Source organism: Protomyctophum parallelum, assembly GCF_964188405.1.
Source record: "Protomyctophum parallelum genome assembly, chromosome: 9".
Taxonomy (NCBI): domain Eukaryota; kingdom Metazoa; phylum Chordata; class Actinopteri; order Myctophiformes; family Myctophidae; genus Protomyctophum; species Protomyctophum parallelum.
In genome coordinates, this window is record NC_139706.1 from 3480010 (window position 1) to 3494658 (window position 14649).

General features: G+C 42.9%; 2 protein-coding genes across 2 annotated transcripts; one reads left to right on the forward strand and one right to left on the reverse strand.

The window, feature by feature from the left end:
• Positions 1-357: 357 nt before the first annotated feature.
• LOC310864942 (uncharacterized protein) lies at positions 358-3590 on the reverse strand. The gene is made up of 3 exons (XM_083773797.1): positions 3178-3590; positions 2596-2740; positions 358-2163 (listed from the first exon to the last, which is right to left on the reverse strand). Exons 1-3 carry the CDS (start codon positions 3260-3262, stop codon positions 1380-1382), a joined length of 1014 nt encoding a protein of 337 aa, XP_083629923.1. The 5' UTR covers positions 3263-3590; the 3' UTR covers positions 358-1379.
• An 88-nt stretch (positions 3591-3678) lies between these two features.
• irf2bp1 (interferon regulatory factor 2 binding protein 1) lies at positions 3679-12498 on the forward strand. The gene is made up of 3 exons (XM_083773795.1): positions 3679-4979; positions 5651-5978; positions 10476-12498. The coding sequence occupies exons 1-2, from the start codon at positions 3979-3981 to the stop codon at positions 5928-5930; spliced, it is 1281 nt and encodes a 426-aa protein (XP_083629921.1). The 5' UTR covers positions 3679-3978; the 3' UTR covers positions 5931-5978; positions 10476-12498.
• The last annotated feature ends 2151 nt before the right edge of the window (positions 12499-14649 follow it).

Here is a 14649-nt window from a genome sequence, read left to right on the forward strand (position 1 = left end):
TGTAGCATTGGAATTCATCATCACTTGCAAGAACAGTTGTATATTAAAAACACAAGAAGCGACAACTTACCTCCTCCTCATATCAGCATTTAAGGCCTGGATAGATAGACAAAAGGATAATTTATATCTGTTACTAGTGGCCCCTGGGACCTTTAGGCGGAGGCCAGAAGGATAACTTATATCTGTTACTATAGTGGCCCCTGGGACCTTTAGGCGGAGGCCAGAAGGATAACTTATATCTGTTACTAGTGGCCCCTGGGACCTTTAGGCGGAGGCCAGAAGGATAACTTATATCTGTTACTAGTGGCCCCTGGGACCTTTAGGCGGAGGCCAGAAGGATAACTTATATCTGTTACTAGTGGCCCCTGGGACCTTTAGGCGGAGGCCAGAAGGATAACTTATATCTGTTACTAGTGGCCCCTGGGACCTTTAGGCGGAGGCCAGAAGGGAGCAGCCTGTATTCAGAGCTGAGGGGATGCGAGTTGTCCATACGAATGCACTTGGCTTTAAGCACCTGTCTTTGAAATAGGCTCGCTAGAATAACACATCCCACATGTATATCTGTGGGGCTAAATTAAAACAGAGGACCATTTTAAAAGCACAAGCCAATTATCCAAAAGAGAACTTGGTTTCTTGGTCTCGTTGATCTTGGATGTGCTATTGGCGTTTTTAGGGGTCATATTGCATCGTGGTCTATGGTGACCTTCACTGACCTACTCTGTATGTGCCAAACACATATTGTGTGGAGGAAAAACAAGATGATTTAAATGTTTCAATTATTCCAGTTTATTATTTGTCTAATGGTGCATGACATTGAAAAATGTTTATAAAGACAGTAGTACACATATTTATTGCAACATACTGAAATCTCTTCGATGGTCAAACAGAGCAACCTGACCCAATCATTTTCCATTGGTCTGCTGTGTAAACATATACACAACACTACATGGGGGAAAAGTAGGAGGATGTGTTGGAGGTTAAAGAGGAACCTGTGATGCAGACTATTGTTTGAAAAGTAGAATATAGGCTACTGTAGTTGGGGGGGGAAATAAGCTTGTCACCCGTGTATATACGAATACATTTAGCCTACTGTATGTAGCACAATGGGCAGGCATTTACACAAGCATTGTGCACCAAGTTGTGTGTGTGTGTGTGTGTGTGATCCTTGTTTGACATGATAATTGAAGGAATAGTGTCCATGACAGCAGTGGAGTCAATTCACTTTTAAATATATACATTTGTAAATGTATCTTTTCCTGAAACAAAAGCATACTTAAAACAGATGTATCTAGATTCTAGATATTAACTTTGAACCTGATAACTTAAAAGTGAATTGCCACTAAATTCTAAATGCAAATATTGAAAAGCAAAACAATGGACTAGACTTCTTCCTCAGTTCTGCTTTTCTTCTTCTTCTTCTTCTTCTTCTTCCCCGAGGTCTCTACGTCCCCGTATGCAATGTCCATAGGCTCACTTTTGATTTGAACCTCTTCTAAGGGTGGGGGAGACGCTACTTCCTCCCCAACCTCCCCTCTCTCTTTGTCCTTCTTTTTCTTCTTCTTTTTCCTCTTCTCCACTGAAACATCAGCATCCTGGAAGGGGTCAAACTCAATAATCACAGGTTCCTCCTTCACCTCCAACACCTCCTCCTCCTCAACTTCCTCTTCCTTTATTTCCTTGTCTTTCTTCTTCTTCTTCTTTTTCTTCGTGCGCTCTTCATCCTCCGGCTCCTCTGTGAACCGCTTCACCACCCTTGGTAGAAGTGTGGCCGAAGAAGGTGCGTTGCTGTCTGCGCAGTCCGCCTCGCTCTCCGCCACACAGGTGAGTGTGGGAGTCTTACTGCCAAAGGGTTTGAACCGCTGCTTCAGTCCAGGAGGTATGGATGGAGCTGGCGCCGCAGGGATGGCCTGAGGGGCCTGGTTGGCACTGATGTCTCCGTAGCTTTCGCACACGTTGAGGAGGCCAGAGAACACGGGTCCACACGCCATGTCCTCCAGGGATTTGCTGTGGCTGGTGAGGAGGCGGAGCTGTGGGGTTCGTTGAGAGGAGGCCAGGACACTGTAGATCTGCTGGCTCCTCCCACTTGCTCTATCATCTCCGCCTTCAGCAGTGGGAACCCGCAGCATCTGGAGACCCGACAGGGGCACCTGGACGCCTTTGAAACTGGATGGAGGGTGGGACAGAACACAAAACAACCATTTGTGTCAAACTAAGCGTGTCACCTAGACACAACTGTTGGCCATCTTTGGTCAAGATATACAAGTAGGTTTGAGGGTTAACGGAATGCTAGCCGCTCGCAAACCGCACGCCGACCGCTTGGTGAGGCGGTTCTTGTATTCTTGTATTTGTTTTACTGAGGATAAGGTTAGAAATAAGTTTAGGGTTAGGTATAGTTTTATTGAGGTTAAGTTTACGAATAAGGTTAAGGTTTTAAGCCTAGTTTACTGAGGTTACGTTTGGGAATACTAGAGATCGTTCAGAGTTCGCGGAATTGCGCCCAGGGCAACTGGTGGTTCTGGTGGTAATCACTATTCAGTTTGAGTGTGTGAAAAGGACAGATAAAATAAAGAAAAAACATAACAAGTGGTTGCATACCATTCAGGGTTGAAGCTAGCAGGGGCTTTAAGGAGCCATAATTCCTGGTTGCCTTTTTTTAACTTGTCTGTTAGAAGGCCACTGCATGGCTTAGGGCTGAAGGTCACGTAGTCAGCAGGGCATTGGTATTTTGTGGGCCTCTTTGCTGTGGATGAGAACATGAGACATTTAATGTAAATTGACTGGGCAAATCATGTATCTGACCCAAGCAACAGCCAACAACCATACTCAAGCTATTTACAAATGCACATGATGTGATGCAAGCATCCCTTCAGGTGTTTCTGGAAAAAAGGAATGAAGTGGGCACCTTCCCTTCCACTACAGTTGTTAAATGTACTGTACAAGGGTAGGCTAATGAAGCTAATAATAACAGTGGCATATAGCTGGATAAACAACGCCCACTTCAAACTTGACTCAATCCATCACCGTCGATAACTTTCCCCAAGAGTGTACTTAGATAGTTTAGGGTGAATATACTTAGCAAACCAGCTGTTCTATTTTCCATTCCCCTTTCCCCCCGATAATAGCGTACTGGGATAAACAAGCTATCTTCTTTGTGAAACAATATCTGTATAAACTCACCCTTTGCTTGCTGTTGTGTCGGCGTTGCTGAATCAGGGGAATCCATATCATCTTCTTCACTCGATGAAGATGAGTCTTTAGACATTGTATCGGTTAGAGTGTCCGTAAACTACTCAAACGCATGGCAACATCACATACACGTGTTGACAGACAGTAGTTACGAACTATGACCTTCTTCACAAGACACAACTTCCGTGTCCCAGTTCTCTTGTAGTCCTCCTAACCGCGCGCCAGCAGCAGGCTTTCCGCAGTGTCTGTGGCCCTTGGCCTCGTTGCTTGCTATTCTGAATAAACCATTGTGATCCGGGTTTAACGCCCGCCTAGTCGCCTACTGTAATCGACTGTAATCCTGTAAAAAAAACAAAAAAACGGAGCAAGCATCGTTTCCGTATCCCCTCCCATTGATGTCCAACTCGATGGTGTGCTGTCGTGTTTTGGACGCGGTACCTGATCCATGGAAAAACTCCAGCACCCACAATGCACGTCGTGACATTGCGTAACCGTTCCAGGCGTCCGTCGGGGAAGCAGTTGACAGCAGCAGACGAGAAAAAGAGGCCGCCGAAGTGGTAAACAAATCGAAACTCGTCAAAAGAAAAGTCGTGACAACTTGAAAGCGTTATCGTTATTGGCCGTTTTAGAACATGTAACGCCGTCGAGGAGTTTTACGGAACTTGTTGAGATAGAACGTCGGCCGCGACGAGGAGTCGTGCACCTGTCAAATCTAAATAGGTTAAACGTGAGCTAACACGTTAGCAAAGCTAGCTGGCTCTTTGATTCCGCTAACGTTATAGCTAGCTAGCCATGTCATCCCCCTCATCCTCCAGGCGCCAGTGGTGCTACCTCTGTGACCTGCCCAAGATGCCATGGACTGTAGTCTGGGACTTCAGCGAGGTGGTTTGTCGGGGGTGCGTTAACTACGAGGGAGCCAACCAAATAGAGTTCCTGATAGCCAGCGCCAGACAACTGAAGAGAACTCATGGGATGCAGGACGGCAACGTCAGGTCGCCCGGTCCCTCTCCTAACAAATACGGCACAGGTGGGAGAGGAGACTCGACGACGGACCTCGGCAGGTCGCATTCAGACCGCTTTGAAAGGGGAGTTCGAGGAGAGGGCACGGGATCCATTGTGCGTGTGCCACCCAACGGGCTGCATCGTGATGGGCAGCAGCTACAAGAAGTCAACCGTCAAAGCCCCAGCAGCAGCCGGAGACCAATGATAGGTGCTGCCATCCCCCCGAGTTTAGTAACTCAAGGTATTGCGGGTATTCCGCACGGGCTCTTGACGGGCATGGCAGCTGGTCTGACCGCCAGGACGGCACCCATGAGTAGTCCTCTAATCTTCCCTGCCCCCGTGCTTGCGGAGATGAGCCGGCGACAGCTGGGCATAGGGATGGGCATCGCACCCTTTATCACTCCAGAGCTGGAACGTGAACTGAGCTCATCCCAGTCACTGACCAAGACACAGACCCAAGTCCACACAGTTGTAGGAGGCAGTAAGAATGCTGGCCTTCCCCCGTCCTCCGCGGCCGGAGGTGTAAGCCAGACGAGCCCGAAGCCTGCCTCCTCCCCAGCCAGGCAGCCACGTCCACTGACTACAAGGTCTGGAGGTGAGCCCCTGGGATCCAGCACTTCTGCAGAGGCGGCCACCGCGGCCGCAGCCTTACCCCACTCGGGAGCATCAGAGCTGGGATCAGCATCAGCTGGCAACACCCTTTCCTCTGGAACAACCCTTTCCTGCACCCTGTGTCACGAGAGGCTGGAAGACACGCATTTTGTTCAGTGTCCATCTGTGCCAGGGCATAGGTTTGTTGTTGAGGGCTGCTAGCCCGTCCTATATACATAGCTTTTGTCCCCACACACGTCTCAATATTTGCCATTGACAATGAAAGGAGAAATTAGGTCAACACAAACATGAAATGCCATTGACAATGAAGGGAACATTTACGTCATATGTAGTCAAGCAAGTCGGCTAACCGATCACATAAATTCAGTTGTTCATGAGATGATGTATGAGGATGTATAATGATAAGAGTGCCCCTCACTTCACATGGGTGTGTTTTTAAGTAACCTGTTCTTCTGATAGCTTTTTCACCTTTCTTGAATATCTGTTCGGTGACGTGAAATGTGTTATTATTTTATTCACAATATCCCATTATATCAAACCAATACATTTAAAAATATTTACTGGTAATGTTTTTTTAACCCATTCTGAACGGGCACCCATTTTGGTGTCAGCATCATGTTATGCTTTAGCTATTGAAAAATAGCAGATCTACAAGCTCATATCGCGCCACCGAGTGGCGCGATACGAGCTTGTAGGTCTGCTATTTTTGAAAATTCGAAGAACGACTGACATAGAAACATAGCTTTTTCAGAAAACTGTCAGGATGTAGAAGACGTTTATAGAATCTGATCTCAGGTCAGAATGGGTTAATCAGTATGTATAACCAATCTTACATCTTCTCTCCATCTAGGTTCTGCTTCCCATGCACCAGAACATACATCCAGGGCCGGAGGGGTGATGGTGAGGTGTACTGCCCCAGTGGAGAGCGCTGTCCCCTGGACGGCTCCCCCAACAGCCCCCCTTGGGCCTTCATGCAGGGAGAAGTCTCCACTATACTGGGTACTGGGGGCAGCAGTGCAGCTGCGTCTTCTGCAGCCGCGTCCTCGGCGGGAGCTGGTTCAGGCGCTGGCAGCAGTTCTAGTTCTGGTGGCGGTGGGGATGTCACTGTCAAGAAAGAGAGGGAGACATGATGATGGTGGTGGTCGATGTTCAAAGTTCAAATCAGGACTCCCAAGCAGGTACAGACAGGTCCACACAGACATGGGTGCCGACTGGGTTTAGTCTTCTTGATAACGCATGCTCATGTTTGCTATAGCCTAATGTGAGGCATCCTTTTGGGGTACATTTTAGGGTTTGAACTACCGGTATTCAAAAAAAACGATGTACGGTTGAGGATGAAATGTGTATACAGCTTACAGCTGGCCCTGTTTAGATATTCCAAATGCGGATGAAGGCCAGAGGGATGAAACATGTCAGTTTGTTTAGCATTTTGAACGTATTATCTCAGTGCGACTGCTCCCTTAGCAGATCTACAAGCTCGTATCGCGCCACCGAGTGGCGCGATACGAGCTTTTGAAAAATCGAAGAGCGACTGACATTTTTATAATCTGATCTCAGGTCAGAATGGGTTCATCAGACCAGCGTGTGTCCGGCGGAAACCTCGTGTGAATCTGATCTCAGGTCAGAATGGGTTAACACCCTTGTCGCCACGGCCCGCGGCACCGCAGGTTATCATAATTACCCTTTGATAGCCAAACCCCCGTGCCCAAACACATACCTCTACTGCGCCCAGGTTGTTAGGCAGGTTGCTATGTCCTTCCAGGCACAAGGCGAAATGCGCGCGCACCCCATTGGAATCCACTCATTATGATTTCTATCCTACCTGTTTCCTCTGAAAAATACTCCAAAATCCGTCTTTGTCAAATCCTTCCGGCGTTCAGATGAGTAGTGATTTTTTTATCCCATTGTGGCTGACATATTACCGTTTCTGGCGAAAGATATACAACATCGCCAACTGCTAGACTACAATGTGCGAGGTTACTCCGTGGTGGGAAATAATACAAGAGAATGACAGATTGGCACATGCGACAGAATTCACCCTTATTTTTGTAGGAGAGGCTAACTAATATTGTTTATGCTGTTTGTTTGATTGAATCATTGATTGAACACACGTGTACGTTGTACTATGATTTGATTTGGGTGTGTTCTAAATAAAGTGTTAGTGTTGATTATCGTGTATTAATCTAATTATAGTAAACTAAAAAAGTTTACTAAAAAAAGATAAAGATCAAAGTATACTAAAAAAGATAAAGATCAAGGGGAAATAGACCTTTTTACAGTACAATAATGTTTCAGGCTTACACATACAAATAAATTACACAATAATCAACACAAACACTTTATTTAGAACACACCCAAATCAAATCATATTACGGTGTACGTTCAATCAATTATTCCATCAAAGCAAATGGCATAAACAATATTAGTTTGCCTCTTCTACAAAAATGGGGGGGGGGGGGGGATTAACATGTCTATGCTCGGACGCAAAATAGATTCACGCAATGGTACTAGCATCAATGGCTTGTAATCAAAGGGTTCTTGATTCTTGCAAATTTAAAGGAGGGACAATGAAATAAGATCCCCATATTGGACAATTGACACATTTTACTGCACTGCCTGTAAATATTATTGCCTTTTTCTTTTTTTTAGGGGCATTGGCCCCTCCTATGCCCAGCTTTCCGGGTTTGTGTAAACACAAACATTGGCTTGTGATTGGCTGATCACCCCATAGCGATGATTTGATTGGCTGAGCAAAGTACATATTGAACAAAGTGAAGACGGAAAAGTGAGGACTAGGGATGTCAGGGGTTAACCGGTTAACCGGATAGCCGACCGTTAAGAAACATCCGGATATTTTTATCAGCTTTAACGGTTAATTTGCATAATAATAAATGCGTGTTCTGATCTTAAATCCCTTTATTTTAGATCGTTTTTAGTAATAGTACAACATAAACATTACAGAGACTGTAGTTGTCACTGTACAATACTTTAAAACAGTTGTCATGTTGCACACATGCCTAAAATTGCTATTTGCGCCGCCCAGCTTGTCGCACTCCAGGCTGCATGAACAGCGCTCGGGCTCTGTTTTCTGCCCCCTCAATGTCCCCGTTCTCTGTTGTACTTCAATGGCTAGTTGGCTACAAGTTACAACGGTAGCTTTGCGGTAGTCAAAATGTAAGCGAGTGACAGCGAGACGAGATGAACACATGTCGACCGTATCAATGCAGAGACCTACATTATTAAATCCATTATTGGCCATTTGGCCTGGAGGGAGAACGTTTACAGCCGCCGCTGCCCTCCTATCCGTCTCCACACTGGCACGGCTTACGGCTATCAAAAGTTAGCCATGTGCTATCGATGTTTGAGGGTTTTCTCGTCAGCGAAAAGTCAACAAACGGAACACGGTGACATGCATGCTGATCTTCCTTAATAATAAAAAAAGGCTTAGCCCATGCGTCCAGTGGCTTTATAGGTATAGGTTGCTCGGATCTGGACTGGATTTATCTATGTTTTGTTGGACTAGAACCGGCGGACCTCTGTACTGTAGACGCGCAGATGCATGCATCATGCAGATGCGATGCGTTGTTTATTGATGATTAAGCCAGAAGCCTACAACAATTTATTTATATTGTTAAATGTTGCTTTTTTGTTTGTCTTTTATAAAAGGAGCATAAATAAATGTATGCCATTCGTCTACCAACTTTAATTATGTAGCCTATACATGCATATTACATTTGGGGTAGCCCATTAAAAAAAGAAAAAAATCAACCACTATCCGGTAATGAACCGGTTAATCCTAACGGGTAACCGGTTGGGAAACTATCCGTTACTGACATCCCTAGTGAGGACGCAAACTGTGATTGGCCGGAATGAGATGATGTATGATGATAAGAGTGCCCCTCACTTCACACGGGTGTGATTTTTAGTTGTACGCAAAGATTTGTGCTATTCCCCGGTCGGGTCATACCAACCCCTCGTGGGGGGTCACATTTTGCTTGGCACTCAGCATCATGTTTTGAATTGGGCTTAAGTCCCTGTGACATACTAGCGTCGGGTCCTGGGGGTGTAGTGTACTTATGGCTGGGGATGTACTATCTTTACTTTATGAAGTAAAGATATTTCTGCGAGCAGAAAATGGTGTGCAGACTCTATATTCTTTTTTCCCCCTTTTTTTTCTTTTATATTCTTTATGGCGGGACAGTAGGCTGACAGGAAACCCCTTTAAATATAAATTGCATACGCTATATAGAGACATATATTTCCTATTTATCCACATATATGCACATAATATGAACCTGGTATGGCATATATATGCAGCATAGGCTATATTTTGCATATACTTGCCATATATAGGCAAAATATATTTAAAATAACATAGCACCACCATTAGCCTTTTCATGTCAGGCGCTCACACACCACAAGAGGTGCACGCACCACAGTTAGGGAACCAGTATAGAGCACCAGTACACAGGTTCATGTATTTTTTTATTTGTATTGAAATCCCCGATTTTAGGTCGCTTAATATAAGAACTCTGTTTGAAAAATAAACCGATCATCCCGGCCTTTCTGTCAGGGGGTGGCTGTGTGTCGTTAATGATGTCCATTCATATTTGATACAGCCAGTTTCTGGAGAAAATTGAATTAATGTGGCCGCATATAGCCTTGAAACCTTGAAAGCAATGTCGCTGCTAATATACGTCACGTCCAGCTGTCAACACATTGCGTTCCTGAGATTCCTCGTTGATGTAAGCTCAGCTGGCAGTGACTCGACTCGTAGTAACACGAAGAAAATAATAAAAAATGAACATGTCAGAACACCCGGAAATGTAGTCTCTGGGTTGTTTGACTCGTTTCTAGCGCTTATTGTGTTACTCTTTGGGTATATTTGTACATTTCCACCTTCAGTCGATGTTTCATATCCATATGAGTGAAAAGGCCGGTATGACCAAACACAGTTCATATATGAAGAGATCTAAAATGGGGAAATGGGGATTTCAATGCAAATAAAAAGTACATGAACCTGTGGACTGGCGCCCTCTACTGACAGTGACGCTTCGGTGCTCTATTGAAACAGGAGGCTAGTACTTACTTGCTTACTTATAATGTCACAACTCACAAGTGTGTAACATTTTTCAACTGACAAACCAAATACTGATCATGAATCATGATACCAATTTTATCAGGGACAGGAAGTATCACAAGCATTACCTAAATGTTAATGTTGCTGGTGGCATTATATAATTGTGTAGAAAGGTATGGTCCGCAAATAAGCAATAAGCTCCAAAGCTTAAAGGACAACTTTAGTTTTTTTCAACCAAGGTTCATGTTTTAGGTTCATGTTCGAATGCCCCCGCCCCCCTGTCAAAAATAGCTAAAATCCCTACAACTAAAGAAAGCAGCAAATGAAAAGAAAAAAAAGAACACTCATCTTTTACTTTCTCTAGTAACAACCTAAAACATGAACCTTGGTTGAAAAAAACAAAAGTTAAAGTTAAAAATATTTATTAAGGTTCCTTACACCATAGTGGACAATGGACCTCACGGCTTTTCATCAGACCTGGACCTGATTTATTTTCTATTATTATTAACCTCAGCCACGCCACCTGGCTTTAAGTGAGTGGATGTGCGTGCTCTGTTGTACTTTATTATATAACTGTGTGCCTTTGTCTCTCCAGACAGTCATGTCTCATACCAGAGGGTGGCATCTCTGGACCCAGACTGATGCAAGCGAGAAGTAACGCAGATGACAAACCCTTCATTGAGAGAGCCCGTCACACAGGTCCTTACTACATCTCGCATCACCTGATTTGATCAACGTTGTTAATAGATATCTGACTGAGGGTGTTCTTTGTCACATTTGTTTTTCACTATTCAAATATGTTATTTGAAGCCTCAGTATTCCCATGTATTTGTGTTTCGTATTTGCAAATTATTCTATGTATTGCCTCACAATCAGGGATTTTACAGGAAAAAAAAGACCCACAGACCTGAGATCTGCTTGTTTTTCACGATATCACAGCTTTATATTAAGCTGACTGTAGGTGACCTGCAGAAAGGACAGTGTTTGCCTTGTAGAAACCAGTTCATGTGTGTCACAACATCAACCTCGTCTCAGAGTCTGACTCTCTCTGAACATTTGGCTTCTTGTCAGATCTGGTCCAGCCTTTGGACTGATGCACACCATTTTCTCTGTTCCTCATTGTACCAAAGGGAATGTCACTGCAATCTCCTTGCTGGCAGCTGAGTCACAAAGGTCCATTAGTAAAGCACAGATATGAATGAAGCACTTATTTCGGGGGAAATTCTCAGATAACAGTTTAATTTAAATGTTCTCTACAATACAATGAGAAAGAGAGAATTGTGTGTATTGGGGCTAGCCTGTAGGCTTTTAAGAATGTACATCAAAGAAAGGTTCTATTGATTAGGCCAATTTTATACGAATGTTAAATTGCATATACTGTATAGGATCACAATAGTGTATCTGCAATCTATAGTTAAAAGTATAAGCAATATGGAAAATGGAAAATGAACAAGAATTGTTGGATTGCTTACCCCTGTACGTTGTTTGTCATTGTTATTCATATGATCCTGGAGAGTTAAGTCCACATTTTTGACCATGGACCTTTTTTTATTTTTAGATTAAAGCACATTTTGTAGTTAGAATATAGTTAGCACTACATTATAGTACAGTTTGCTGGGATGTTAAAACTCAAAACAATTTGTACATTTTATTACATTTATTACATTCACTGTCTGCAGTGGCCATCCAGTGAGTGGTGCCGTGGCGTAGAGTGATAGGACCAGGGTCTGTGTAGGAACCAAAATTATATTGAAAAGCAACTTACTGTATCAGCAAAAATGTCAGTGGCCCAGCCCAATTCTACACTCTAAAAAAATCCCCAGCTTTCTTTCTGGGAAACCAAGCCTAGGATCCCAGGTTATCTGCAGAGTAACTCCAGAGAGTGGTTCTCTGGTGGCAGTTTTCACTTTAAGTGCAATACTGTAGTGTATATATGCCCTCCTTACTCAAGTACAGAAGAACCAAAGGTACGGTAGTTTAATGTCCAAACGTTTAGCTAGGGATGTACATTTATTATGGAAAAAATATAGAGATGTATATCTTGACCAGGTCTTAAAAAATACATTTTATTCACACAGTTTACTGGCCCCACATGGCCTAATAGTTAGTAGTAATACTTTTCCTTACAGAAATGTACATACAATGTATAGAATTCAGTAGGCCTATAGAAATCTATAGGGCTTCTATATTTAGTTATACCCTACAGATCAGGTCTGTCTAGAATTATCTTTTAATTAAAATAAGAATTTGCACTGACATGTCATGCAATCCTTCAGAAGTGCCTTTATAAGATGTTTATCGTCTATAAGTCTGTCTGGGATCCTCAGGGGAAGTAGGAGTCCAATGGCTTCTTTTTTATTATTATTTTTTTTGAGTCGTGTGAATAATTAACCAAAACCTTGTTTTCTTTTCAGTTGCTTTGATGGTTATTTGCTTTTATCCTAAACCTTTGCAGGTGAGGTAGGCCGTTCATTTGTTTGGGGAGGGCAATGGTTTTTTGGTTGTCTTTTATGCCTATGTGTTGTAGTTTTCTGTCACGTCATTGTTAGATGTGATGGTTTTCATTTTCTTTATGTACAAAATATGAAAACATTAATAAATGGGATGATAACGTTGCATCCATTTCCCCTATGTTGTATACTTTAATAAGTCAACTGAGTCTAGCAAGCTGAGTTAAAATGATTTCAGTAGGCCTATATTGGTTGAAATCAAGGTGGTGGTTGTTTGTTTTTTTACCCCTGCAAGTTCCCTCTTACAAAAATACATTGTGTCAAAATTAGCACAAGTTCTAGAATGTATCGGAATGGGAGCATGAGTGAGACTTGAAAATTGAATTAGCATTGGCTAATTTAGATATTAGATATAGATTAGGCTACATGTTTGTTTCACATCCATTGGAAACAAAACCTTTTTCATATGCAGCATAAATAGTAGTGTAGTGTCAGTCACTGTGTTACAGATTGATTGATTGATTGAAATATTTATTAACAGTTTGTATAATTTACAGTACATTTTAAGCACAAACTCAATACAAAGACTGTCAAATGTGAGTGGACGACCCAATTAAGCATTACACTTGTTTACAACAGGGTCCACATTGTTCAATTCATCAAAACATTTAAAGACATACAACCATTTAGAGACATACAAATAGGTAACAGGTGTTACCAATGATACAAATTACATTAAGGCTGCGTGCCACTAAGGTCAATTTGAGTCAGAGAGCTGCTGTACATGTTACTAAACAGAGCATCATTATTGGTAACGCATGTACGCTACTATTTGTGTAAATCTAAATCAATGTGACACAAGTGCACAGCTCTTGGATCGGTAAACAGAAAGGCTTTCCCTTGGCCACTAGGTGGTGGTCTTCGGCTTTTCTTTAAATATGTAGCCTAACAGAACGTCGCCCGTAGTGTGTGTTCGTTCGTTAGCTTTGTGTAGACTAGACACTAGAGGGAGTATTCAAGCCGCACTTGAGTACGTTTGAGGTAGCTCTGGTCCATAGCTCTAATCCATTAGCTATGGACCAGAGCTACGTTTGTGGTACTTTAGCCCTAGACCATGATACATGATCTATGTCACTGACTGTGTTATGTTATAATTTAAACTGCCTTTATATATAATTAAATCGGCCCCACGTTTGCAGCTGCAATGTGAAATTGATGAACACATTAATGGGTTACTAATACAAACAATATGATGACGTAATGGGCCGTTCTGCATAATGAGTAACCTAACCTTTGAAGCTGGCAAGTATAGGCCTATAGGCTATATTCCAGAGATAATATATAATGCAGGCTTGCAGCCATTTGTTTATTGCAAATATTAATATTTTGAATGATAGCGTAGGCTATTTCTACATGGTGGTGTTTAATAATCACGTTAATAAATAAAAGTCCACTAAACACCTGTATACGTATACGCCGATGTGACACAATAATCACGTGGTTCATGCATGTTTATTGTCTGTGGTTTCCCTTGTCTGAATGCATAGACCCGCAGCATGACTGATCTGTCGTTTCCTCTATTAGTGTCAACTCATTAAGGCTATTGTTAAACCAATTATTGAGGTGTTAATGGACAGGAGTCCGGGCCATTGGCATGAAAAACAGCTTTTCACCAGGAGGATATGGCAGTGTGTGTGTGTTGCAAAGATCGGGGAGAAACAATTCACCATCTCAAAAGCGTGTGAAGGGGGGGGGGGGGGGGGGAAGCCATGCACCCATTAACCACAAGAGACAGCCTGCCATGCACTGAGACGAACTCTTCGAGTTGTTGCTCTTGCGGTTCTCTTCAGGCCTGCGACCCCCCCAAAATAATCACATTTAAACATTTTAACTGCAGGGGACCCACCGGCCCCAGCACCCTGATAAGCACTTGGAATTATAGTTGATTTTTCCCCCTGTATTTTTTTTTTGACAATTTGGCCAATGTCTGACCATGTTTCGATATAGTAGGCCCTATAGGCCTATAGTTTATTTATTGATTAGCCTACTTTTGCAGTATATCTATATATGGTATTTTTCCATTTCACCTCTCTCTCTTTTTGGCATTAAAAAGGTCTTAAAAGTCCTTAAATTGTCACTTGTCACCCCCGACACACACACACACACACACACACACACACACACACACACACACACACACACATAGTTTATACTATCTCCCTCTTGCTCTTATTTCTATACCAAAAAGAATCAAGAGGGTTCTTATTGTCACACAGCAGTATAGGCCTACAGCAAAATAACAAAGAAGCACTGCACGCA

Excerpts from the sequence above, each read along its gene's own strand:
- LOC310864942 (XM_083773797.1), bottom strand. The coding sequence starts at position 3,262 with ATGTCTAAAGACTCATCTTCATCGAGTGAAGAAGATGATATGGATTCC. Across the intron at positions 2,741-3,177 it reads GACACAACAGCAAGCAAAGG|CAAAGAGGCCCACAAAATAC; the intron begins GTGAGTTTATAC and ends TCTCATCCACAG. Across the intron at positions 2,164-2,595 it reads GCTAGCTTCAACCCTGAATG|TTTCAAAGGCGTCCAGGTGC; the intron begins GTATGCAACCAC and ends CCCTCCATCCAG.
- irf2bp1 (XM_083773795.1), top strand. The coding sequence starts at position 3,979 with ATGTCATCCCCCTCATCCTCCAGGCGCCAGTGGTGCTACCTCTGTGAC. Across the intron at positions 4,980-5,650 it reads CCATCTGTGCCAGGGCATAG|GTTCTGCTTCCCATGCACCA; the intron begins GTTTGTTGTTGA and ends CTCTCCATCTAG.